At 38.7% G+C, this 26,081-nt stretch overlaps 1 protein-coding gene across 2 annotated transcripts in view; it reads left to right on the top strand.

Annotated features, from left to right (window-relative positions):
* GLG1 (golgi glycoprotein 1) overlaps positions 1-26,081 on the top strand; it is a 150,549-nt gene that overhangs the window by 85,513 nt on the left and 38,955 nt on the right. For both annotated transcript variants that reach the window (XM_043599673.1, XM_043599672.1), the window contains exons 2-7: positions 3,204-3,236; positions 13,924-14,010; positions 17,363-17,578; positions 23,246-23,449; positions 24,166-24,237; positions 25,150-25,333. In XM_043599673.1, the coding sequence (XP_043455608.1) occupies positions 3,204-3,236; positions 13,924-14,010; positions 17,363-17,578; positions 23,246-23,449; positions 24,166-24,237; positions 25,150-25,333 (796 nt within the window). The remainder of the gene's footprint in view (positions 1-3,203; positions 3,237-13,923; positions 14,011-17,362; positions 17,579-23,245; positions 23,450-24,165; positions 24,238-25,149; positions 25,334-26,081) is intronic.

Raw genomic sequence — 26,081 nt, 5'->3', positions numbered from 1 at the left:
ACGTGTTTCTTTCATAAAAGGCTATAGTACTCTGTATTTACTAACATAATTCACTAAATTAGATTGTAGCTATTATCAATTGTGGCTTAATGGATTTCAGATTTTTATTATTCCATTTGCTTGATAGGTATATTACTCATTTTTTTTCTTCATAACAATCTCCCTCAATTTCAAGTTCTCATAATGACAGATACTTACTTTTCTTGCCCGTGGCTCTGCAAGTCATTTAGGATGGCTCTGCTCTGGGCTATAGGTAGGGTTTAAGTCTGCTGCACATGTCTCTTTTCCTTGTACTAGTAGCTGCCTGGACGTGTTCTTCTCTTGGGAAATGGCAGGAGTGTGAGAGTGAAAAGCACGTTTAAAACTTCTTCTGTTGGGGCGCTTGGGTGGCTCAGTCGGTTAAGCGTCTGACTTTGGCTCAGGTCATGATCTCCTAGTTCCTGAGTTTGAGCCCCGCTTGCCAGCAGGCTCTGTCCTGACATCTCAGAGCCTGGAGCCTGCTTTGGATTCTGTTTCCCTCACTCTGCCCCTCCCTTGCTCATGCTCTCTTTCTCTTTCTCTCACTCAAAAAATGAATAAACATTTTAAAAAGTAAATAAAATCTCTTCTATTGTGTCTATTTAAAATCCCATTGGCCAAAGCAAGTCAGTAGTAGCCTAGCCTTATATCAGTGGAGCAGGGTGTATACTCATTGCGCAGCAGGAGGCTGTGCAGAGTTACAGAGCAAAGGTTGTGGATATCAGATGCTATTAAAGAGGAGTAAAAAACTAGGGGAAATAATCCAGTCTACCAATGTAGGGAAGCAAGCCATTAAAACTGTCAATTTGCTCATATAGGTCCTGTGAACTGTAAACATAACACTTTTTCCATGAGCAACTTGCATATTATTTAAATAAATTATTTTGAAAATGCTCCAATGCTCTGGATTTCTTTCAAGAATTCTCCTTTTTTAGGGGCGCCTGGGTGGCTTAGTCGGTTGAGCGTCTGACTTCGGCTCAGGTCATGATTTCACGGTCCGTGGGTTTGAGCCCCGCGTCGGGCTCTGTGCTGACAGCTCAGAGCCTGGAGCCTGTTTCAGATTCTATGTCTCCCTCTTTCTCTGACCCTCCCCTGTTCATGCTCTCTCTCTCTCTCTCTGTCTCAAAAATAAATAAACGTTAAAAGAAAAAATTTTTTTTTTAAAAAAGAATGCTCCTTTTTTAAAGTAAGCTGCGCGCTCAACATGGGGCATGAACTCACACCCCCCTGAGATAAAGAGTCGTATGCTTTACTAACTGAGCCAGCTGGCTGGCCCCCCTCAAGAATGCCCCTTTAATCCAAAGTTATTGTGTAGTAGAAATGAATACTAGTTGAAATGATAGTGTTACTCATTGGCTTTGTGTTTTGTTTGAGAAAGAGCAAGAATTGCTGATTGATTGGAAAATATTTAAGGGATAGATTAAAACAGGATAAGGCAGAAAGCTGCCTAAACAAAATAAAGCTTTCTTGCTAATAATAAACTGTTAAGAGATGTAAGACAAGCACTTGGGATTGAAGTGGAGGGAGCAGAGTTAAGCTAGTTTCAGTCATAGTATAGAGGCTGATTTCTGAGACTAGAAAGCCCCCCCCCAAAAGGCATTACCTGTTTTTATGTAGACAAGTGGGGGAACAGTCCAAAGATGGTATGTTGTAATTTTATGATTACCTAGGAATCTAATTAAAGTCACTTTTCCTTTTGTGTGTGTGTGTCTATTGATTTTGAGAGGGAGTGTATGTACGTGGAGATGAGGGTCAGAGAGAGAGGGAGATGGAGACCCCCAAGCAGGCTCTGCGCTGACAGCACACCTCGGGGCTCAATCCCAGTGAGATCATGACCTAAGCCAAAACCAAGAGTTGTACGCTTAACCGACTGAGCTACCCAGGCACACCTAATTAAAGTCAGTTATAATATTTTATGAATAAGTACAAAAACAAGTTTTTATATTAGTGTCAATGCCTATTAAATTCTATAGTGGAATTAGTAGTTCCCTAGAAAACTTTTTCTTTCTGAAGTGATTGATGCTAGTTGTGGCTGCTTAACTTGTTAAAATTTACTGTTTATTGCCTTATCTCTATCCGTGAATAGAAAGAATCTTTTTATTTTGAAAATGGCATCTTTTAGGACCTGCTTTGGTGATATTTCATAGAAGGTGCACAGAATTCCCTTCCTTTGAACAGATTGGAATGCTATGGAAACTCAAATGAAATGGTATTGTCTTACAATTGTATCTTTTTTAAAGGCATGAACAAGGAAACTAAATATGTATATTGCCGTTATGTAACATTAAGCATAACCTAGCTTACTTTTTAAATTATGGAATAGAAAGTTCATTTTACTTCTGGTACATGTACCTGGCTTTGCAGAGCACATATAGTCATGGGACTATATATATAATTTCTATTTTTTTAAAAAACTTTCTATTTTAAATGATATACTTGCAAGATTATAGGCTCCTAAGAAGTTACATAGAGGTCCTATGTACCCATGACCTCACTTCACCTAGTGGTGGCATAAGACTAGTTTTTAAATCATTTGATGGACCTTCTTTGTCCTCTTTAAAAATTTTTTTCTTAATATGTATTTATTTTTGAGAGAGAGACAGAGACAGAGGCAGACAGTGATCGGGGTAGGGGAGCAGAGAGAGGGAATCACAGAATCGGAAGCATGCTCCAGGCTCTGAGTTGTCAGCACAGAGCCTGATGCGGGGCTCAAACTCACAAACTGCAAAGTCATGACCTGATCCACAGTTGGATGCTTAACCGACTGAACCACCCAGGTGCCCCTGCCCTCTTTAATAAGTCTGTTTTGTTTTGTGTTGTTTTTTTAAGATATCTAACTTTAGAAAGGACACCTGTATTGTGCCTGATTTTCTTTAGCTTTCAGAATTATGAAGTGTTCTGTAAGGATCCTGATGTCCCTATAGCTTTGTTTCTTTAGTACTTTATTCTCCCCTGACCCTATTTTCAGATCAAACCATTGATTACAAAGGGGTTATGTCTCATCTCCTTTTCTGGTATATTTCTCCCCAGCTATCTAAAAGATATATAAGCCCCAATTTCCTTCTTAAATTGAAGAAGCATATTCAGTTAAATATTCACATTTCTTGTTTTGAGTTTATTTTGGTGGTGTTTGAAAACTTGAGTTGTTTTTTTTTAACATTGTCTTTTTTTCCCCCCCCTTTTAGCCTGAAAATGAGATTTCTTCAGACTGCAATCATGTAAGTATGGATTTTCCAGAGTTCACTGTATATGCTTTATATGTGTGACAGGTTCAGGATGCTTTTCCTGTTATTCTGAGAAATATTATGTCTTCTTAGATTCCCTCCATCTCAACCACGATGATCAGCCTTATTTAAGGATCATGGTAAATCTGCAAATACCCTTCCATTCTAGAAACCAGCAGGTTTTGTCAAATAATATTTACGTACTTAAGTTTAAATTTTACTTCAGTTATAGCTACCATATGAAAATAATTGTTTCTCTGCTTATCAAGTTTACAACTTTAGAATTCCATATTTTAAAGTTGTTTTATTCAGTCATAATAGTCACATACTATGTACCGTACACTGTGATAGAAACTACAGGCACCTACAAGTGAATACCTTGAAGACAGAGGCCTGTATTAGAGTTAGCGGAAAGAAAAGTGAATTTTGCTCCGGGCGGATTGATGTCAAGAAAGACTTAAAAGTGGAAATGAGACTTGAGTTGGGTCTTAAAAGAGGAGTGAGTAGTCCTATATCTGACAGTGCTGGAAGAAATCACTGTCACAGTGTAGAAGGCAGTTTGGAGGGCAGATGTAAGAGCAGAGAAGCAGGCTAACTGCTTATTCTAAAGAATGTGTAGATAGGTCAGAGATTCAAAGTAAAAATAAAACCACAGGAGTACTAGAAGAAAACATGAACACGAGGAAGGTGTTTTAAAACATGACAGAACATTAAGAACTATATTTGTAAAAAAAGATTGGTAAATTTGATTGCATTAAACAAACTCAAAAGATTTTATTTTTCCTTCAAAAATGTTCGGTATATTATGAAAAAGTATTTGCAACACCGATAAAAAGGCCTATATTCTTTAATAGAAAGCGCTGTTAATAGACACAGGCAACAGATATTTATATACTATTCACAGGTAAAGAAAAAGATGTCCAGTAAATAATGAAAAAGTTGATTCTCTCTTATAGTTAAAAGTGTGAAAATTAAAAGACAAATGAGTGCATTGTTTTCACCCATCTGATTAGCAAATATAAAAAAATTAATAAATACACAGTATTGATGGGAATATGGGGATTTGAGCTCTCTAGCCCACTAATCAGCAAACTGCTACCCATTGGCCAAATCCAAACCACTGTTACACATAAGGTTTTATGGGAATGCTCCCACGCACATTCAGTTACATATACTGTCTTTGGTTGCCTTCCACGCCATAATGGAAAGGTTGAGTAGTTTCTACAGAGACTTTAGGTCCCTTGAGGTATAAAAGAAAAAGTGGCTAAACACCTCTCTAGCCTATGGATAGGAATATAAATATGAAAAACTTCTTTATAAAGCAGTCAACTTAAAATGTGTATATTCTTTGGCCTAGCATTTTTACTTCTAAGAATTTATGTACAGTTATACTTAAAAGAATGGATTCAGGTGTGTCTATAAGATAATATTTGTTGTGGCATTATTTATAAAGCATAAGATTGGGAATAAAATATCTGCCATAGGGGAAATCCCAGAAAGCAGCTTATCTGTGCCCTAGAACCCCAAAAGGCTTTGGAGGTTAGGAAGGATTTGACACTACTGAATAGGGGCCAAATAGTATACAGAAAACAGGAGAATTGATGTCCTTATAAAAAGAGAAGGTTAGGACATAGACACAGAGGGAAGACCATGTGAAGATACAAAAAGATGATGGCCATCTACAAGCCAAGGAGAGAAGTCTCAGAAGAAATCAGTACTGCCAACACCTTGATCTCAGACCTCCAGACTCCAGAGTTGTGAGAAAATAAACCACTGTTGTTTAAGACACCAAGTCTGTGGTATTTTGATGGCAGTACTAGCAAAGTAATACACTTTTGGGTCGGAATAGGATGCATTATAATTTTTCCCATTAAAGTTAATGGAACAAATTTTAAAAATTAAACAACTTTCCACCTAATAGGGAGTTCTGGAATGAGTTAGTGTTGTCAAGCAAGAGATAAGATTAGTTATGAACAGTTTTTAGGCCAATGCATTTGAAAATGTTTACCCAATGGACAAATTCCTAAAAAAACAAACTTAACCAAAACTAACACAGGAAGAAGTAGAAAATCTGAGTAACCTGTATTTACTTTTAAAAAATGAATCTGGAGGTAAAAATCTTACTCCAGGACCAGATGGATTTATTGTTTTGTTTTTGTTTTGTGTTTTTGAATAAACATTTAAGGAAAAAATAATACCAGTCAGTAATTAGAGATTACAGTCACACCTGTCAGAATGGCTGTTATCAAAAAGACTACAAATACCAAGTGCTGGTGAGGATGTGGAGCAAAGGGAATCCCCATGCACTGTTGGGGGGAATGTAAATTGGTGCAGTCACTATGGAAAATAGCATAGAGTTCCTCAAAAAATTAAAAATAGAGCTACCATACGATCCAGTAATTTCACTTTTGGGTGTTTATTCCAAGAAAATGAAAACACTGACTTGAAAAGATATGTGTACCTTTATGTTCATTACGGCATTACAGTAGCCAAGACATGGAAACAACTTAAGTGTCCATTGATGGATGAATGAATAAAGAAATTGTGATATATATACAGTGGAATATTATTCAGCTATAAAAAAGTATGAAATCTTGCCATTTGTGACAACATGGTGGGACCTTTGAAAGGCATTATGCTAAAGTGAAATAATGCTAAACATTATGGGTTTTTTTGTTGTGGTTTTTTTTTTTTAACGTTATGTTAAAGTGAAACCCAGTGAGCTCTGCTGAGTGCCTGGCGAGGCCTCCTGTCCCTGCCTCCTCTTTCCTGCTGGAGGTGGGGATCAGGCCAGGCAGGGTGTTTGTTGTGGGTGTTTGGGACAGGGGCTGTCTTTTAAATTTTTATATTGTTGGGGTGCCTGGGTGGCTCAGTCAGTTAAGCATCCAGCTTTGGCTAGGGTCATGATCTCATGGTTTGTGGGTTTGAGCCCCATGTTGGGCTTTGTGCTGACAGCTCAGAGCCTGGATCTTGCTTAGGGTTCTGTGTCTCCTTCTCTCTCTGCTCCTCCCCCGCTCGTGCGCTATCTCTGTCTCAAATATTAAATTTTTTTTAAATTTTATATTGTTTTTATTATTTGTAATTTGAACCCAGGGACTTGCACAGTTGTCGTCTTCACCCAGAGGAGGAAGACCCGGGCGCTGCCTTCCCTCTTGTTGGCGGGGAGTTGGGGGACCTGGCACCTCAGCAGCCACCAAGACTGAGAGTCCATCCTGGCCTGGGCCAGAGCCGGGGAACTGGTACCCCCCAAACCCACCTGGACTCTGTGACCTCTGGGAGCCAAGCCGGCTCCAGTGTCAGCCCTCAGGGTCTCGCTTTCCAGACCCTGCCCCACAAGGCCTACTGGCCTCTGGACTGTTCCTGCAGGAGCCCCACCCTCCCCCAAGGCCTGTCTGCAAAGGCCTGTAGCCCCAGTAGTGCCCTGACCCCTTCTCCTCCACCCTTGGGCAGGAATAGAATAAATGTTTGTATGGATTTTTTTTTTAAAAAGAACAAAAACAAAAACACTGGATGCTCCCTCTTCTGTGCTGAATCTAAATAAATTTAAAAATTAAATAAACTAAGCTCATAGTTACAGAGAACAGATTGGTGGTTGTTAGGGGAGTGGGACAAAGGATGAGAGAAATGAGTGAACTGTTTTTTGGTGGTTCAGTTTGTTTTTTCTTTTTAATTTAAGTGACTTTTAAAATAGAAATTATGCCATAAGATAAGATACAACATAACTATTGGATGGATAAATTTGAGATAAGCCATTTAAAAAAAAAAAGGAAAAAGGAAGGTACCTGCCTGGCTCAGTTGGAAGAGCATGCGACTCTTGATCTCCAAATTCATGAGTTCGAGCCCCACATTGAGTGTAGAGATTACTTAGATACATAAATCTTTAAAAAAGGAAAAAAAAGAAAAATGGGTAAGATAGTCGAACATCCATTTCCTAAAGATGATGGTTGAATGACCTATAAATACATGAAAAGGGACTCAACCTCATTAGTAATCAGGGAAATGGAAATTAAAACCTCAGTGATTCACCATTAGATAAATTGCCAGAATTGCAAAGACTGATGGTATCAGTACCAAGTATTGATGTGACTATGGAATAAGGAAATTTTCATGCATTGATAGTGATAATGTAAATTAGTATAACTACTTTTGAAGCTGCTTAGCATTTACGTACTAAAGCTGAACATAGGCATAATACATGATACAACCATTTCACTTCCAGATATTTATTAACTCAACAGGAATGTTTGTGTGTCATTTCAAGAATGTTTATAGCAGCTTATTTTAATAGTCCTGTGAGTGAAAGGTTAATAAAACCCTTTCCCTTTCCTCATGAGAATTTGAATTCTACTCACTATGTAACTCAGATCTCTGGTGGTCTGGTAGTAGTAAAATGCTGACTAAGCTTCAAGGCAGTATAGGTCATGATGAAAATGATCCTAAATGGTACATTCTGTTTGGACCCGAAAGAACTGTAAGTGAATTGTAATTACTCGATAGGGGTGCCATAGTTGGGGCTTCCCTGATGCGGTGACTCATACCTGAGTGTGTCCCTTGCAGAGACCCTGAAAGCTTTGCCCAGAGGGTTGTTATAAGAGATAGTGGTTCCCACGGGGCATGAGTCTTCTAAGCCAGGGCTCCTCCCTGTGCCCATTGTGAGTCTTTTCTTCTCACACCTGAGCTGTTATCTGGAGAGAACACACAGATGACTAAGCAGACTGCCACCAGGGTTTCCCTGGCGCAATTGATGACAGTGTGTGGTTCCTGTCTGGTTCCTGTCCTGTCACCTGTGTTCTCTGGTGACAGTGTGTGGTTCCTGTCTTTTATCTAGCCTACTCCTTTCCACAGAACTCCACGCTCCAACTGCTGACTTCACATTTTTACTCTGCCTCATAGTCCTTTCTAGAACCAAACTCTCTACTTTTCCAGTTAGAGATTGGGGATTAATTGGTAATGACCATGGAGAAAAATAGGCCCATGAAATAAATGACTGTTAACTCTGTGACAGACTATAAGTGGAAGGAATGAAATAATAATGTTCTATATAGCTCAGCATGTATACTTTTGTATAGCATCACTAATGTAAATACTCACCATCTGACATTATGATTTAATTATATTGGGAGAATTGGGATCAGGAAGAAGCATATAAAAGTTCATTCCTTCTCTTTTACCATATAAAATTTTATAGAATATTACAGAGTATCTAAAACTAACAAATCAAGAAATAGCAGTTAATTAGGTAGTTTAAAATTGTAGAGGTAATTTCTGTAAAAAAAAAAAAAAATCAGCAAAAGGAATTTGAAATATTTGTCTCTGGGGAGTTGGTAGGACTTCAGAAAAGGACTTGTCTGGAAACTGTTTGTTTTTATTTTTTAACTACTTATTCAACTAAACAAGATTTAAAAGTTGTAAGATGAATGGAAGAGGAAGTGGATAAAATGAGCTATACTTTTCAAGGAGCTTGACTGTGAAGGAAGCTTTTTGCTTCACCCTCCACACCCAAAACTTGTCATTATCCCAAATACCTCAGATACATCGCATCTTCTCCCAGCCAGCAGTACATGGCTTTTAACTGGTCTGCTACCCTCGCCTCGTCTTGCCCTTCTCTGCACTGTGGCCAGAGTTAAGCTTTTGAGTTCTCTGGTTAAAATTGTTGATTAGCTTCCCATTTCTTGTAAGGTAAAATACGCATTCTTTAATGTGAGCTCTAATACACAGTGTGATCTGACCCCTGCCTGCAACCTGCCAGCCCCAGCTTTCATCCCTCAACTGTAGCCGTTCTGAACTGTGGATGTCCCCAGAAGTTATTATTGCACTCTCTGTGCTCTCTAGCTTTGTACTCCTAGAACCCCAATCTCCCACCTGACAAAATTCCTTCTTATTCTTGGGGATCAAGCCCAGTATAACTTGGTCTTTGCTTCCCACACCTGCCCTTCCTCCACATTCACTGAGCTGTATTCTTCCTTTGTATTCCCATAATATCTTCTGCATGCATCTGGTATCAGATTTATCACACTGTATTTTTATTGCTTATTTTCTTCTCAGTCTGACTCTTTCAAATCTTTTGGCTCCTATGGTTGAGCTCCTTGAATGCCGAGACGGTGGCTTTTTTCCTTCACTCTTCTCAATTTTGTCACCTAGCTGGATTCCAGATCATAGCAGTTACTCAATATGTGTCTGGGTGAGGGAGATGGGTATGTAGATGAATTAAAAGTGAACATCTTATGTTTAAGAAAGTTGAAGCTGAAATGCATTCTGCTAACTGATAGCACTTATTAGGTCAGTTGCACTTATTTTTCTTAGTTGATTATAACCACTCAGGAGAAGACATTTATCAAGTATGGTATGAGTAATCCACTGTCAGTAATGAAGTGTGCAATGTGTGTTTTCTAGAGGAAAAGATACTGGTGGCTTCATGTGCTGAATTCCCTTTCTTTTTTTTTATTTTTTATTAATTAAAAAAAAATTTTTTTAACGTTTTATTTATTTTTGAGACAGAGAGAGACAAAGCATGAATGGGGGAGGGGCAGAGAGAGAGGGAGACACAGAATCGGAAGCAGGCTCCAGGCTCTGAGCCATCAGCCCAGAGCCCGACGCGGGGCTCGAACTCACAGACCGCGAGATCGTGACCTGGGCTGAAGTCGGACACTTAACCGACTGAGCCACCCAGGCGCCCCCGAATTCCCTTTCTACTTAGAGTAATAATCATTACTAGGTCATGTTAAAAATAAAAGAGCAGGGGGTGCCTGGGTGGTTCATTTGGTTAAATGACTCTTGATTTGGGCTCAGGTCCTTATCTCACCATTCGTAGGTTCATGCCCCAAGGCGGGCTCTGTGCTGACAGGTTGGAACCTGCTTGGGATTCTCTCTATCCCACCCCCCCATCTCTCTCTGCCCCTCCCCCCCCCAAATAAATTAACTTTTTTTTCTAAATGTTTGTTTCTTTTTGAAAGAGCACGAGGGGCGCCTGGGTGGCACAGTCGGTTAAGCGTCCGACTTCAGCCAGGTCACGATCTCGCGGTCCGTGAGTTCGAGCCCCACGTCGGGCTCTGGGCTGATGGCTCAGAGCCTGGAGCCTGTTTCCGATTCTGTGTCTCCCTCTCTCTCTGCCCCTCCCCCGTTCATGCTCTGTCTCTCTCTGTCCCCCCCAAAAAAACCAAAAAAAACAAAACAAAACAAAAAAAACGTTGAAAGAACACGAGTAAGGGAGGGGCAGAGAGAGAGGGGGGTGGGGACAGAGGATCCAAAAGTGGGTTTCGTGCTGACAGTAGCAAGTCCCTTGTGGGGATTGAACTCAATCTCATTGAACCATGAGATCATGATGTAAGCCAGAGTCATGCTCAACTGATAGAGCCACCCAGGTGCCCCAATAAATAAACTTTAAAATATAAAAGAGCAGGAAATAGATTAATGGTTGCCAAAGAATGGGAGCAGGAAGGACGAGGAGTGACAAAGTGAGTGTAGGGTTTCTGTTTGGGGTGATGGGCATGTCCTAGAATTAGAAAATGGTGATGTTGTACCACCTCTGAATACACTGAAAGCCACTGAATTGTACACTGTAAAGTGGTGGCTTTTATAGTATGTGAATTCTATCTCAAAGTAAAAGAAAGAAAAATAAAGGATGAGGGGTGCCAAATTAAAAGTTAAAGACATTTCAGAAGATCTAAGTGATTATTTAAATGGCTTTGACAAAAAATCAGTTTGTAGCCCATCATAGGACATCTGAGTTTGCATAGAAGTAAGGAAGCAATCTGTGGTTTGTATTTTATAATTTTTCTGTCATTTCTTGCTGTTTACTTTAAGTCCTTGAGCTATCAGACAGCTTTTCTTGCTTGCTTCTTCCTTCCTTCCTTCCTTCCTTCCTTCCTTCCTTCCTTCCTTCCTCTCCTTGTCTTTCTGTTTTCTTCTTTCTCTTTCTCTCTTTCTTTCTTTCTTTCTTTCTTTCTTTCTTTCTTTCTTTCTTTCTTTCTTTCCCTCTTTCTCATTCTTTCTTTCTTTCTGAAAGAAATGGCATTGAGTCAGCTACAAGTCACTCAATAAGGAGGTAAATTTTTAATCTATCTTTGGTTAGATATACATACAGAATATTAGAATGTTCTTAATTTTAAAAGAAGAATGTTGCTTTAATTTTAAAATATAAAATTTAATGACCAAGTAGTACGGACTGAATTAATAGATAATTGTAAAATGTGTTTGTCTAAATTCTGACCTTGTCTTTTGATTCACTGGATTCATCTTTGCTTGTGAGGAACCAGGAGGCCCAAGATTTCTTCAGTTAGAGCTAAGCTTCTGTTATACCCCTTCTCAGTTTGGCCTCATATGTCCTGTTGTTTGAACTTGTCACTCATAATGGTATAAGTTTGTTCTTTTGTATGTCTACTAAACAAATATTTGTTGATACCTATGTGTTCCATCATTCCCTCTTCAGGGCACTTGGCATACACTGTGCTGAACAAGGCAGAAGTTCGTCCTCTTAGAGATTTTGTTATAGATGGTGGCCAGATTCTACTCCTTTTTTTTCTAAAAACTCACTTATTGATGAGAGTCAAGAGATTAGAGCTTTTTGCTGGCTTTTTTTTTTTTTTTTTTTTTTTGCCAGAAGAGGAGCAGAAATCCCACTCGTTTTTCATGTTTTATTTATTCACAAAATTTTCTTTAGTACTCCTATACAGAATTAACTGCTTATTTCTGTATTGTTCCTAACACAGGTTATATAAGACTGTTCTCCTTCTAAAAAGCAGATCTGGTCATGTCATTCCCTTTCCCTTTAGTGACTCCCTGTTATTCTCAGGTTGGAGCTCAGACATAGCTTATTAGGGGTTTATGACCTGGCCTTGGGCTGCCTCTCCAGAGTCAGTCTTCCATTGGACTCGCGTTCCTCTGGCATGCCCTGCATCACTTTCAGTGAGCTTCTGTGCATCCTGTTTCGTTTACCTAATAAAATAGTCTTCTCCTTACCCCTTTACTATGGCTAACTGCTTGTCTTTCAGACAGCAGATAGACAACTGCTTGTCTATCTAAGATAACTGCTTATCTTAGATAGCACTTTCTATGGTAAACTTTACTGGACCAAATGCCCCAAAGCAGTCTCAGGTACTCCTTCCCTGTACTGTTGTGGTACCTTGTGTTGCTGTTAATCAAATACTTGCAGTACTTTGCCATTGACCGTAGCCACCACTGGACAGTCTTTGTCTTTCTCCTCTTGTTTTAACTCCCAGCTCCTAAAACAGTACATACATTTTTTTCTATTTCCTGTAATAGCCTATGAAGACCTTGAGTTTAGACTTGTGTGGTAGATCATAAGTGCTAACCAGATGTTTGAGTGAATCAGAGAGTGATTGATTGCATTGTTTAGTCTTGGAGTATAGGAGAAAGACTTGTGAACTGCTTCTCCCTCCCCCAATCTCTCCATTTTCAGCATCCTACAAAGTCCCTGCTCTGTCTCTCCAGCTGAGCCTAGAATAAGGGCTCCTTTGGGCTACTTTTCAGAAAATGAATCATATATTAGAAAAATTTTAAGTAAAGCTGCAAAGCTAAGGTAATATTAAGCCCTCACCTGTGAACAGTAATGGCTTTAGATATTTTGCAGTTTAAAACATGTTAAAACAGTTGTGTAAAGTAGACCTTATGGTGTATATGTCAAGACAAGGGACAATTTTAAAGGAATAAAGATAGGAAAGGAATTTTAAAGGAATAAAGGAAACTAGATTCTGGGCATCTCTCCTTCATAAAACTGATCTATGAAAGCACCGTGGATTGTGAAATCTGCAACTAAAGATACCAAATCTGAGCTTCAGGGTTATACTTTTAACAGGCTTAATAAAATTTAGCTTGTACAACTTTATTAATGTTTTCTCTGAAAACCTTACCAGAGATTTTAATTGCAGTTTTTTCTTGACTTAAAAAAAATTGTTCTTAAGTGAAAAAATAAACAGGTATGTCTGAGTGGTAATATTTTATTTTGTCTGCACATTTTTTTAAATGTTTATTTATTTTGAGTGAGAGGGTGAGCAGGGAGGGGCAGAGAGAGAGGGAGACACAGAATCTGAAGCAAGCTCCAGGCTCTGACCTGTCAGCACAGAGCCCGACATGGGGCTTGAACTCTCAAGTAGAGCTATGAGATCATGACCTAAGCTAAAGTCGGACCAACTGAGCCATCCAGGTGCCCTTGTCTGCACATTTTTTTAAAGAGAGAGAGCATGTGTGCATGTGCCTACGTGAACCGGGGAGGCCCAGAGAAGAGAGACAGAAAACCAAGCAGGCTCTAAGCCATCAGCACAGAGCCTGATGAGGGGCTCAGACTCACCAACTGTGAGATCATGACCTGAACCAAAAGTAAGAGCAGGACACTTAAGCAACTGAGCCACCCAGGTGCCCTCATTTTTTTTTCCTTTTATTTGTAAACAAAATGACATTTTTATCTTTTCTTTTTTTTTTTTTAAAGATTTAATTTTTTTAAGTTCTCTCTACCCAACGTGGGCTCAAAGTCACAAGACCAAGAGTTGCATGCTCTACTGACTGAGCCAGCCAGGCACCCCTCTTACTTTCCTTTTCATTAACTGAATATGCTTTTATCTGACTCTGTGTGATGGACTTTTGTCACTTACGGTAACCATTGATGGAAAATTTCATACTATTTTAACTGCAGTGTTTTGTTTGTTTTTTTTTCTCTTATACCTAGTTGTTGTGGAATTACAAGCTGAATCTAACTACTGACCCCAAATTTGAATCTGTGGCCAGAGAGGTTTGCAAATCTACCATATCAGAGGTAGGTTGTGACAGAATTTTGTGGGTATTTAATGGCTTAGAAGAGAAAATTACATCTGTTGACCAGACCAGTCATTAAAGGAGGAATAACTGACTCAGTTACTTTACTTTTCTTGGAATTCACATCTACATGGTCTGAGAGAGGCCACTGCAGTGGGGAGTATAACTAGCCTCCTGTATTCACCTACAGTTACAGTAGGACGCTATTGATTCAGACACATTGGAAATCAGGCTCCGTTGGTCCCCAGATGGAGGACACAACTGCTTCTGTCATCAGTGCTGCGGTCACACTTTTTACAATCTGCTGATGTCTGAAGCATATCAAAATGGTCTCCCCAAGAGGCTTATCAACGTTTCTGAGTTACACATTTGGATCAATTGGACCACAGAGGCATATGCTTCAAATAATAGGAGTTAGCATTAAAAAGGTTTGTGGAAGGATTGTGTATGTTGTTATAGTTAGATGTTGAGTATAAAAATAATGAAAATAGTATAGCATTGTATGGGTGCTAATTGGGGAAACTTTTCAACTGTCTTGGTTCAACAAATGATATTAGTGAAAATTGTGGTATTGAAATTTTTATTTTATTTTTTGCAATCAGTGATAGGAATTTCAAAAAGCCAGAGATTTCTGCATACTGAAGTATAAGAATCACAAAGAACAGTTGCTGTTTTTCCACCTCAGAGTTAATAATTGTACATTTTGCAACATCTAGATCTGCCCTCGAACTACCCTACTGATGACTCAATTCAGGACCACTTTCTTAGCTCTAAGGGTTCTTAGCAGGACCACCCTCTTCCAACCAGATAAGCCCTCAGCTTTGTTCCTCAATTAAATCATTACGGGACCCTGTTTAGAACCTGTTTGCTTCCTCACACCTTCTAATACTGGATCTGATATGTTTTATTCTTTTAAAGCAGTTACCCTTCTTCATAGTTACCTTGGGGCTTCAGAACAGAATAGCGTATCTTTGAAAACATTGGGCTTCGGCTTTAGTATTGCACACCTCATAGTCCCTTAGCTAGCTATATGGTTAGCCGTTTATAGCACTTTGATTGCCTTGTGGAAATTTTGCCCAGAGTCTCTGCATATTCATCAGAAAAATTTCACTCTTGGCTGGCTTATAAAAGATATATATACGTATAATTGGTTTTCTTATAATGGGTATGTAATGATGGTTCTCTTGTAACCTTTTGGGGTGTTGTGGTTTTGTCAAAGATTTCAAGTAAAAACCGGAATTTATCCCTCCCTAGGAGGGAGATTATACTGGAATCAGGAAAATTAAAATCAGGAGGAACCTAATTGCCCACAAAATGTTTTATTCTACATCTCTCTCCTGTCTTCTTTCTTGCAATCCTATTTGCAAGGAGAAAAACAGCATCACAAAAATACCTGCAAATTACAAACCAAACTTATTTACTCTCTGTAGTTGAAGCAAATACTGCTCGCTTCCTGCTTTCCTCCTGCTTCCCTCCTGCTTCACGTCAAAAACAGAGTGACAGCAGCATTTTTCTAATGGCACCTTATGAATCTGCTCCCCAGCCACTTCAGAGTTTACTCCCATTCATAAATATGTTGATGATTTATTGCGGTTCTTGCTGTTAATCTTAGAAATTTTCCTTCTGTCTTATTAAACTTCTAGCCAATGGAATGGCTGAAGGAAAGCATAATCTTCTGAATCAAACACCATGCCCTATTGTAACTGGTGGTGAACTAAAATACAAATAGGTACTCAGTCTCTGTGCTTCAGTAAAATCTCAAGCGATTGAAGCTAAATACACATTTATTTTCTTATTGGGGCTCCAATTCAAAATGTGCTCCTGGCTTTTCTTCAGATTTATAAACTTGATTGCCCAATATAAGGGCTGTATTGAACTCTTGCACTTTATTAAGTTTTAAAACCCAGGTGTCTGCCACTAGTTTTGTGTTCTTACACAGGCTTTTCATTGGTTGGATTACAAATGCCTTCCTTTCACTTTTGAAACTTTTGTTTTACTCAAAACAAAACAAGCCTTTTCCTGGAAATACATTCATGACCCTCTTTTTTAGGCATCTCCAAAAAAAAAAACAACCAAAAAAAAAACCTCAGGGTTAAGTTGAAAGAGTTGCATTCATCTTGATTGTTGAAGGTCTTTGCTGCCTCTTGAAGCCAGAGTGAGACTATTTACTTAAATTCTCAAGTTTGCTTCTTTAAAAGTAAACAGTCTTCTGTCTTGAACAGAGTGTCTGACTTGATCTGGATTTGATACAAGAATTAGACATGAAGAGACCTAGTGGGCTATAGGATGATGTGTGTGTGGTGTATTTGTTTTGCCCTCTATACATATTTACGGTAAGTGTGATAGTAGAGAATGGTCTCTATTGGTTTCAAAAAACCAGTAAAACATTCTCTTCTCATTTATAGTAAAAATAAACATTTACATTTGGGCCCCTTACTCTTGTCAAAACTACCATTTTTGTTTGTTTTTAATTTCTTCAAATGCAGTAGGATTTTTGCAAACAACTTTCCCCATTTTATAATTCAAGCTTACAATCCTATAAGTAGATTTTACTCTTTTAGGACTGAATTTCAGCATTTTTTGGCTAGTTTGCTTCATTAGCGCTTGTGGTTTGGGATGCACTTTGCAGGAACAGTAACCATGTGGAATTACTCTGTGCTTGATCCTCTAGAACATGTTGTCTAAACCACCCAAATTAGATTTGCAGCAGCCTTCCCCTTCTCAGACTTTTTGCCAGACTGCACTGAGCATCATTTTAAACATGTTTGTGTTCCAGACCACAGTGGCGAAGCTGGGACTCTACTAAAGTTCAAAAACACATGTCCAAATCCACAGTTAATTCAGAACTCATTAATGTCATGTCAAGAAGTAATATTATGCCTTCCTGCCTCCCTCCTTTTGGCCATTAGGTTTCCCTGACAGTAATGGTTTGCTGTGTAGCTTGACTTGGGACATGGTCCTAGACTTCACTTCTGCACCTGTTTTCCAGACCTGTTTCCCAGATTAATCTCACTGTCCATTGCCTTCTTTGCTTGGATAAAGGAACTTTTCAGTACAGCCATTCTGAAGCTGTAGATGTTAGAAGCTCTTTTTATTTATATCTCAATAAAGCTGAAATTGTAAAAATTTCTTGCAAAACACATTTAGCGGGTATTTCCTAGAGAGTACAACGATCTGTATATGCCCGCCACTATTTTCTTTAAAATAAATGTATTTCTAAGTGTTTTCCTCTTTTTCTCCCAAATACAGAGATGGGAAGTCAATAAGAAAAGATCACACATTCTCTCTCTTATAAAACTTACATGATAGGAAAATAAAATACTTGTGTAAAACAGCCACTTTCTTTGGAGCAGATTAAAGAATGTGCTGATGAACCAGTTGGAAAAGGTTACTTGGTTTCCTGCTTGGTGGATCACCGAGGCAATATCACTGAATACCAGTGTCACCAATACATCACCAAGATGACGGCCATCATTTTCAGTGATTACCGTCTAATCTGTGGCTTCATGGATGACTGCAAAAATGACATCAACATTCTGAAATGTGGCAGTATTCGGCTTGGAGAAAAGGTATCTACTATACTGGCTTCACCAAAGGGGTCCTGCAAACTTGATGAATGTAAAGTGTTGTATAACTGGCATGGGAAAAATTTAGGGCTGGAGGTGGCCTTGAAGTAGAGGTCCAGACAGCCCTCAGATCTAAGACTCGTTAACCTGTGAATGCATTTTGTTTGTTTGTGTTTCAGTATGGGGAAGCAGAGGAATTAATATCAGCCAAGAGTAGTGTCATCTTCAAAATACTAAACCACTTGCCGGGTACCTGTATTGTTCCTTGCCAGAGCATTTTGTCGTCTGTGGGCAAAGTGGTTGGATTAGAAGAGACTTGAATTTTCTAACCTTTCTCTGCAAATACCTTATTGCTGCTATAAAAAAAAAAATTACTTAGTAAGCACACTGCTACAAAAGAAGATATTTAAATATTAGAAAAGTTTAAGGTACATAAAGGTACTTTGGGCTTCTGACAAGAAAGGTACTCTATAAATGTGATCTGTTGTTATCTTTCTCTCAAAAGAACTAGTTTTAGTAAAGATAGGAAAGAAAATAACTACCTAGCTAATTTCTTCTTTCTTAATTATATCTATCTGGTCTTCCTTTTGTTCCTATGAATCTGTTGTCCAGGAGGTCATAATGGAGGTTTGGCCAGGTTTATTCTGAATTTGTTGGCTCAGCAAAATGAAGGAAACTCCTGAGAAGTAACAGCTGCCGAGGGAGAGGTGGTCTGAGGCATATGTCTGGCATCAGCTATTAATTGCCACTGCTCATTAATCTGCTCTTTAGGAAATATGATAGAAAATAAAACCCCTTTGTCGCTTTGCCCTCTATTTGTTCATTGTCCTGTGGTTTGCGGGCTTCTGTCACTGACCAAGGGGGCCTGGTGTTAGAATGCCAGAGCTGCACACACCAGTTCATTGGAAGCTTTTAGTGCTGGTTCTTACCTGGCTGTCACCAAATACCTTTTCCTTCCCACCAGCACAGGGCTCTGGCCCTTTCACAGGGCACCTCTGAGTCAGTCTTGAAAGTGCTGTGAATTTGGCATACAGCTTTTGGCAGCTAAAGAAAGGCCAGTTTTAATCAAGAAGGCAGACTTTTTTCCTTCCCAGCAGACTACAAATGGCACAAAAGCACTTAAGCTACCCTAATTATTCAGGAAGCGCCTCTGCCTTTATTTAGGGTGTGAGAGATTATTTCCAGTTCCATATCTCACTCTTTTTAAAATCTTCACAGAAGTGTCCTAGACACATTTTTTTAGGAATCAGTGATGACACTTTTCCATATTTGTGATTAGTGGTCCACACCGTAGAGTAGACCATTACGATTCATGTCTCTTTGTAGTAGTTTTTCCTTTTGACACCAAGGTAGTTGCTGTTTAGCTTCCCTCCCCCTGGCAATCTGAATTGTCAGAATAAAACCTGCTTTCAACTGCATATATGAGTTATTAAGTTTCAGTGACTGAGACGATCGCAGAACACAGTAGTACTAGAGCCCAAAGACAGGACAGTGAGGACTGTTTGCCCAGCTTTGTTAAAATAACAGAAACACTTCTATGGGTCATCAGGCTGCGCATTTTTGTCATGGTTATCTTTTGCCATACCTACTGCTTAGGTGAATTTCTGTTTATATCAGATCCCTATCCTAGCATCAAAGACTTTCTTCTGTATTTCGAGGACAAGAAGATAGATTCACACCTGCGCTCGAAAAAGCATGCTCCCTCCTATATAACCCACTCTGGTACTGCAACCAAGTTTAAAAAGGAGGGAGGCAGGTCTTTAGCCTTTCTTGGCTTTTCTAAATGGTAGTTTCCTTTTCTGAAGCCAGTTATTTAGATATGCAGATTATCCTGAAAATTAATGAATCAGCTTCTGACCACAGAAGAAAATAGGTTCATCAGTTTCATATTTGCCGATGAAGCTTGCAAATTCCTCTGTGACTGGCTTTGAACTGACTTCCTCCAATGGTCAGAGGAAAGGGGTCATGGTTAATCTGTACCCTGCCTCTGTATGAATATAGAAAAGTCATGATTTTAAAACTATTATTTTTTTCAAAATGTTAGTATATATAAATTTGAGAACAAAGATTATGATTTTTTTATGTTTATTTTTTGAGAGTGAGAGAGCATGAGCAGGGATGGAGAAGAGAGAGAGGGAGACAGAGTCTGAAGCAGGCTCCATGCTGTCAGCACAGAGCCTGATGTGGGGCTTGAACTCACAAACCACAAAGACCATGACCCGAGCCGAAATCAAGAGTCGGATGCCTAACTGACTGAGTCACCCAGACGCCCCAACAAAGACTATATATTAATAACATTTTTTTCTGAACAAACACAGTTAAAATGAAAGGGCAGATCATCTGAAGAAAAAGTACGGTGTATCATCCATTATAGGAACTTAATTAAGGAAATGTGCCACATTATTACTACTTTTAGACTTTTCATTCAGTAGTTAAATAATTTTATCATTCCCTGCTTTTAACCAACTACTTTGAATATGTTTGGACGGTCTTTTTCTCTCTTTGTCTAGTAAGGAAGATCAAAGAAGACACCAAAAATATTGAAATAGAGAATGGTTTATAGCAGAAATGAAAACTGAGTTCTTCCCTACCTTTTTGAGATTAATGTTATTTTTCTCTGTTTAAAAAAAAAAAAAAGGACAAGGTTTATGGGGAAGAAAAGATACTACCTATCAAATTGCTAAAAACTGATCAGGACACTTAGCAGTAGTTTTAAGACCTTTGTCTCACCACAGAACTTTTAAAGTTTCATTTTAAGTCCATTAGCAAGATCATTTGTTACTCAGTGTTAAGCCTATATATTAGTAACGTAACCTTTTTTAACCTAAGTAATTTTATTTTCCTGTCAATGGTGTGCCACTGTGCAGTTTTCCTCCCTTGCTTTCATTCTTATTCTGGAATTAGCCATACAGTCTTCTTTTCAAATATTTACATACATTTCAGTTATAAAAGTAAAACGGGCTAGACTGAAAAGCTCAGAGACTCTGGGGGAACCAATAAAAATACTTGAAATATCTTTATTTGAAAAAATTGTCTATCTAAAGTTAAGATGAGTGAAAACCTCTAATGGAGATGATGTTATAGCCCAGTACCAATATGTGGTGCTACAATTGCTATAATTATAATTAAATCTTAGATTCCTTAGGGGGTCTTAAACCCTGATGCTGCTGCCTTTATTTAAATCCAAGAAGAAGCAAATGGAACCATTAGGAAATATAACAGCCCTAAATAGATAATCTTACTGATGGCACATTTAAAACCATTACAAACCCCGAGTATACAGGGAAACACTTAAGACTCATTACACGGAAGTCATTTCTTTACCCTGTGACCCAAGACTAAAGACTAAATATAAATCAAGAGTTGACTCTCAGGGGGCGCCTGGGTGGCTGAGTCGGTTAACCGTCCAACTCTTGATTTCAGCTCAGGTCATGATCTCACGGTTTCATGAGTTCAAGCCCCGTGTTGGGCTCTGTGTGCTGACCATCCAGAGCCTGCTTGAGATTCTCTTGTGTCCCTCTCTCTCTGCCCCTTCCCCGCGCACACACACACACACACACACACACACACACACACACTCACTCTCTCAAAAAAAAAAAGAGAAAAGTTGACTATCAGATTATTATTTTCATGTTTATATGATTAAGACCTAGTTGCTAGCAGCCACCTAATTAAGTTAATGGGCTACTCAACTTTGGTAAAGGATCTTGTTTTGTTTTATAAAATAAAATCATGTTTATAATAATCTTTTATATACTGTGAATAGTAAGTGACTGAGGTTTCTGGCCAAGCCTTTGTTATCATAGGTTTGTTTCTCCTTTGGAAAGTGGAACATGTAGGCCTTGCTTAAATGGGCCCTAGTCAGACAAACCTGAGTATCACTCATGATTTAGGAAGAAAAAATGAGCCTTATTCCAGATTTCTGGGGTTTGTGTCAACTTTTCTCTCTGTCCTTATCTTTTTGTCACTTGTCTCTTGGAGTTTTGTTTACCTATTCAGAAGTGCTCTTTAAAAAACCTTCTTGGTCCTCTTGGGTTTTTAAGCATGGGATAGAATCATACCGCTAGTGAGCAAGGTTCAGGTACAGATAGAGAATAGGAGGCATGAAAATCTGCTAGTAGAGTATGCTTCCAAATCTTTTTTGGGTCAGTACACCTTTTGAAAATTTAATTAAAACTGTGAACCCTCCTCAGGAAAAATCTAAAACATCCACATACAGATTATAGGAATATCCTAGAACCCCAAGGTTTGGAAAAATAAATGATGGACTGTTAGCTAGGCACCTTCCCTTCTGCAACTCAAGACAAGTTGATAAACTCTAGGCCTGTATTTACTCCTCTGCACAAGAGGTACCACAGCTCTTATCCCCTCTCCACAGGTATAATGGGAGACAACTTGGACATTTTTCTGGAAATAATTTAGAAATTAATGTGCTATATAGAACAAATCGCATTACAACAAAATAGAAAAAAAAAACCCACAATTTTTTTTTTTGTTGAATTGAAATTTCGCTTAAAGTAGATGCTTCCCTGCTTGTTTTAGGAATCGTTTTATTATGTACAGATGATTTCATAGATATGGTATTTTACTCTAACAAGATTGTGTGTATAAATAAAAGATAGCATATACTTCCTACTGCTTGGTTTGCTGTATTTATGGTTATACCTGTCACGTTTTTGAGCCATATCTTCAGAGTACAGCAGATTAGGACTCCTGAATAAAAAATATATAGGGGAAATTTCTCATATTTTTAGTGAATGGATGCTTGTGGTTGCCATGGGGATGATGCAATGCACAATTAAAGATAATTGGATGGCTTTAGGAGAGCTCTCAAAAGCAGTTTGTATAAAGGGTGGTAATCTCATTAGGATAAATCCAAAACATCAAAGTGAGTATTTACACAATAAATTGTACATATTGGGGTCTTTGTGGACAGTATAGAGTAGAAAAATGAGAAGGAGGGTCTCTGTAACATCTTTTCTCAGTGGATTTTGTGGTTTGCTTTTTTTTTTTTTTTTTTTTTCCAACTTGACTATTGGGGAAATACCTCACCTTTGAGGTAGACGAACAGAGATTTCTGCAGTGTTATTTCAACATTGACATGAACCACAATCAGAACGTGGAGCTAATGTAAATTCTTAAAATTTTTCTGACATTTTAAACTTAAAGAATTCAGGTTTCTGTTTCTTTTTTTTAATGTTTATTTTTGAGAGAGAGAGAGCCAGAGCTCATGTGTGAGCTGGGGAGGGACAAAGAAGGAGGAAGACATAGAACCTGAAGCAGGTTCCAAGGCTCTGAGCTGTCAACACTCACGAGCCCTGAGATCATGACCTGGGCTGAAGTCAGACACTTAACCAAGTGAGCCATCCGGGCACTCCCTCAGGTTTCTATTTCTAGTGCTAACTTAACTATACTTAAATCTCCCAGGATCTCTCTTTCCATTTGTAGCGTGCAAGTATTCCATTGTAACAGAAGACTGTTGAGGACATTTTCTGTAACTTCCACAGTGTGGTTGGTTCCCAGGGTGGTTGGTTCCCACCTGATTTCTCAACAGAACGTGAATAAGCCAACTATATATTGAATTGAGAATTTTTTTTTTAAAGCAAATGATGTTTATTTGAAACTCATTGTGGTGAGAGTTTTACAATATTAGTATCCTTGCTGTTTTAGGATGCACATTCACAAGGTGAGGTGGTATCATGCTTGGAAAAGGGCCTGGTGAAGGAAGCCGAAGAGAGAGATCCCAAGATTCAAGTCTCTGAACTCTGCAAGAAAGCCATTCTGCGGGTGGCTGAGCTGTCCTCAGATGACTTTCATCTAGACCGGCATTTATATTTTGCTTGCCGAGATGATCGGGAGCGTTTTTGTGAAAATGTGAGTCAGCTCAGAAACTGTTCTTCTCTTTAAAATATTTTTTAATACTTTAGTCCAAAACAAAATAAACCACACACTCTCCCGTGCACATAAGGCACTGAAAGGGAAGGTGGAGTTGGTCCCAGGATAACAGAGACTGATGGAATCCTGTTCATACCTATTTCGTGGCTAAAACTACCATATTACATGTTATTTGTTTTGGGCTAAGATAAACAAAACAGCAGGTGGCTACCTTTTAAAATGAAATCCTTGATTGCTATCTGCAGACCTTATAGAAAAACTTGCTAACATATGAAATGGAAGAGTCTCCATTCTTACAACAAAGAACTGAGAGTAACTTGTGTACATTTCCACCCTCTGCTGTTTTGAATAAGCAGTTTTAGCCATCAGAGCCACTGATGATGAGTTTTATTGGCTCCAACATAATGTAAGAAGAGACTGACAAGACACTTCTCTTGGTTCCCTGATGAACATTATATCTGGGAACAAAGGACAGTAGCCAAGCATCATGGGAAATTTTTTTTCATCTTTCCTGCAATCACCATTTTCTTCCAAAGGCCACTAAATGTTATAAATGGCTGAGCCATTTGTTCAGAAGTGCTCACCATTATAATAATTTAACAGGAGGTTCTGTATAAGGTTGTGGATAGGGCCCAGCATAACTACTCAGCTGATTGTTATCATCCTCATCATCATGTGTATGTTCCATCTTACAGACGCAAGCTGGTGAAGGCAGAGTGTATAAATGCCTCTTTAACCATAAGTTTGAAGAATCCATGAGTGAGAAGGTCAGTATTATTTTGAAATACACCAGTATTTTATTCATTTCTTAAAAGTTTTCTCAAGTCCTCTCAAATAATATTCTTATAAACTCATTACCAAGATATAAATGATAAAGCTTACCCTTTTCAGAGGAGAGACACTTGGCTTTCAGTAGAGAACCAAAGCATATTTTGCTTAAGTCCAGAAAATGAAGCCTTGTGATATCTAGATACCGGGAAGCCAGTTGAGAATCAATTTTGGAAGTAAAGTTGGAGAATTTTGTATCACGGTCACATTGAAGCCAGCCTCACATACTCAGGAAGTTTAGGCTAACCAAACCAATGTGCTTTGCAGGTAATTAGCTATTTAATTTTTCGGCAGCTGTCTCATTAAGCATTCTCATTACCATTAGTCTGCTGTTCCTGGATAAATGCAAGAATCTTTTATGACTTTTAAAAGAATAATTATTCTTGGTTTTGCTCTCCTGCCATTTACTGTCATATGCAGCTGAAGAAATGTTTCATTTCAGTTGCTTATATAATTTACTATTGAATAATTATATTTTAAAAGCATAGAATGTAACTTACAGAGTGCTCTGTCAGTTGCCACTTTGATTCTTGAGAAATTTACTTTAGGGATATTGTTGAAGAGGAAAAGCATACTTTGTCAAGCTAATGTATTAGAATCTACCAAGTATGTTTTTAGGTACTGTTGCAGCAACAATCAGAAATTCACTGTAGAATTCCAAGGGTTTCTCTATCCATTTATCTCTGCCTCTTACCCCAGCACACTTGTGTTCACTTTTAGCCAAACTTAAAGGTAGGCATTTTGGTAACAACTGCAGTTGTTGACATACCCTTGACCACGAGCCTCTGCTTGTATGTGTGAGCAGCCGAACCACCTGAGTGGTCTTACTCTTTGCTACACTCTTTATTCAGTGTCGAGAAGCACTAACAACCCGCCAGAAGCTGATTGCCCAGGATTATAAAGTCAGTTATTCGTTGGCCAAATCCTGTAAGAGTGACTTGAAGAAATACCGGTGTAATGTGGAGAACCTTCCACGGTCTCGGGAAGCAAGGCTCTCCTACCTTCTGATGTGTCTGGAGTCAGCTGTGCATAGAGGTAAGAATTAATTTCTTTTTCTCCTTTTCATTCCTTTTGGATTCACATTCTAGCGTCTCTTGTACATGTAAATGTTAATTTCCTCCTGTATTTGCCCTTCTGAGTTTACATGTGCCTTGTGACTCAGGAGCCTTTGTTTGCAAGCATAACTCCTGGAGCTGAAGGCTTAGTATCCCTAAGCCTTATTAAAGGCCTCTTTCTCTTAGCTCAATAATTGCCAATTTTGTTTTTCTTTACATGCCAGCTTTTTTTATTTTAAGGTATATGTCCCAAATCCAAATAGTTTAATTTTAATTTTTTTATTTTTTTTAATGTTTATTTTTGAGACAGAGAGAGACAAAGCATGAATAGGGGAGGGTCAGAGAGGGAGGGAGACACAGAATCTGAAACAGGCTCCAGGCTCTGAGCTGTCAGCACAGAGCCTGACGCGGGGCTCGAACTCACGGACCACGAGATCATGACCTGAGCCGAAGTCGGACGCTTAACCGACTGAGCCACCCAGGCGCCCCTCAAATAGTTTAATTTTTAAAATGCATATTCAACATTCTTAGGAGAGTCATAGCATAGTAATTTAGCGTATGAGCTTTGGGTCAGAGAGGCATGGCTTTAAATTAATGGCTCTGTCACCAAATTTAAATTAATGGCTAAGTGACCACTGTTAATATTTCTTAATCTCTCCCAAACTCATTTTTCTTTTTCTCTTTTAAGATTTTTTTTTTTTTTTTTTGAGGGAGCGCAAGTTGGGGAG

The sequence above is a fragment of the Prionailurus bengalensis genome, chromosome E2 (genome assembly GCF_016509475.1).
Source record: "Prionailurus bengalensis isolate Pbe53 chromosome E2, Fcat_Pben_1.1_paternal_pri, whole genome shotgun sequence".
NCBI classification, from domain to species: domain Eukaryota; kingdom Metazoa; phylum Chordata; class Mammalia; order Carnivora; family Felidae; genus Prionailurus; species Prionailurus bengalensis.
Note: the sequence above shows the minus strand (reverse complement) of the source record. Positions and strands in the feature narration are given on the sequence as shown.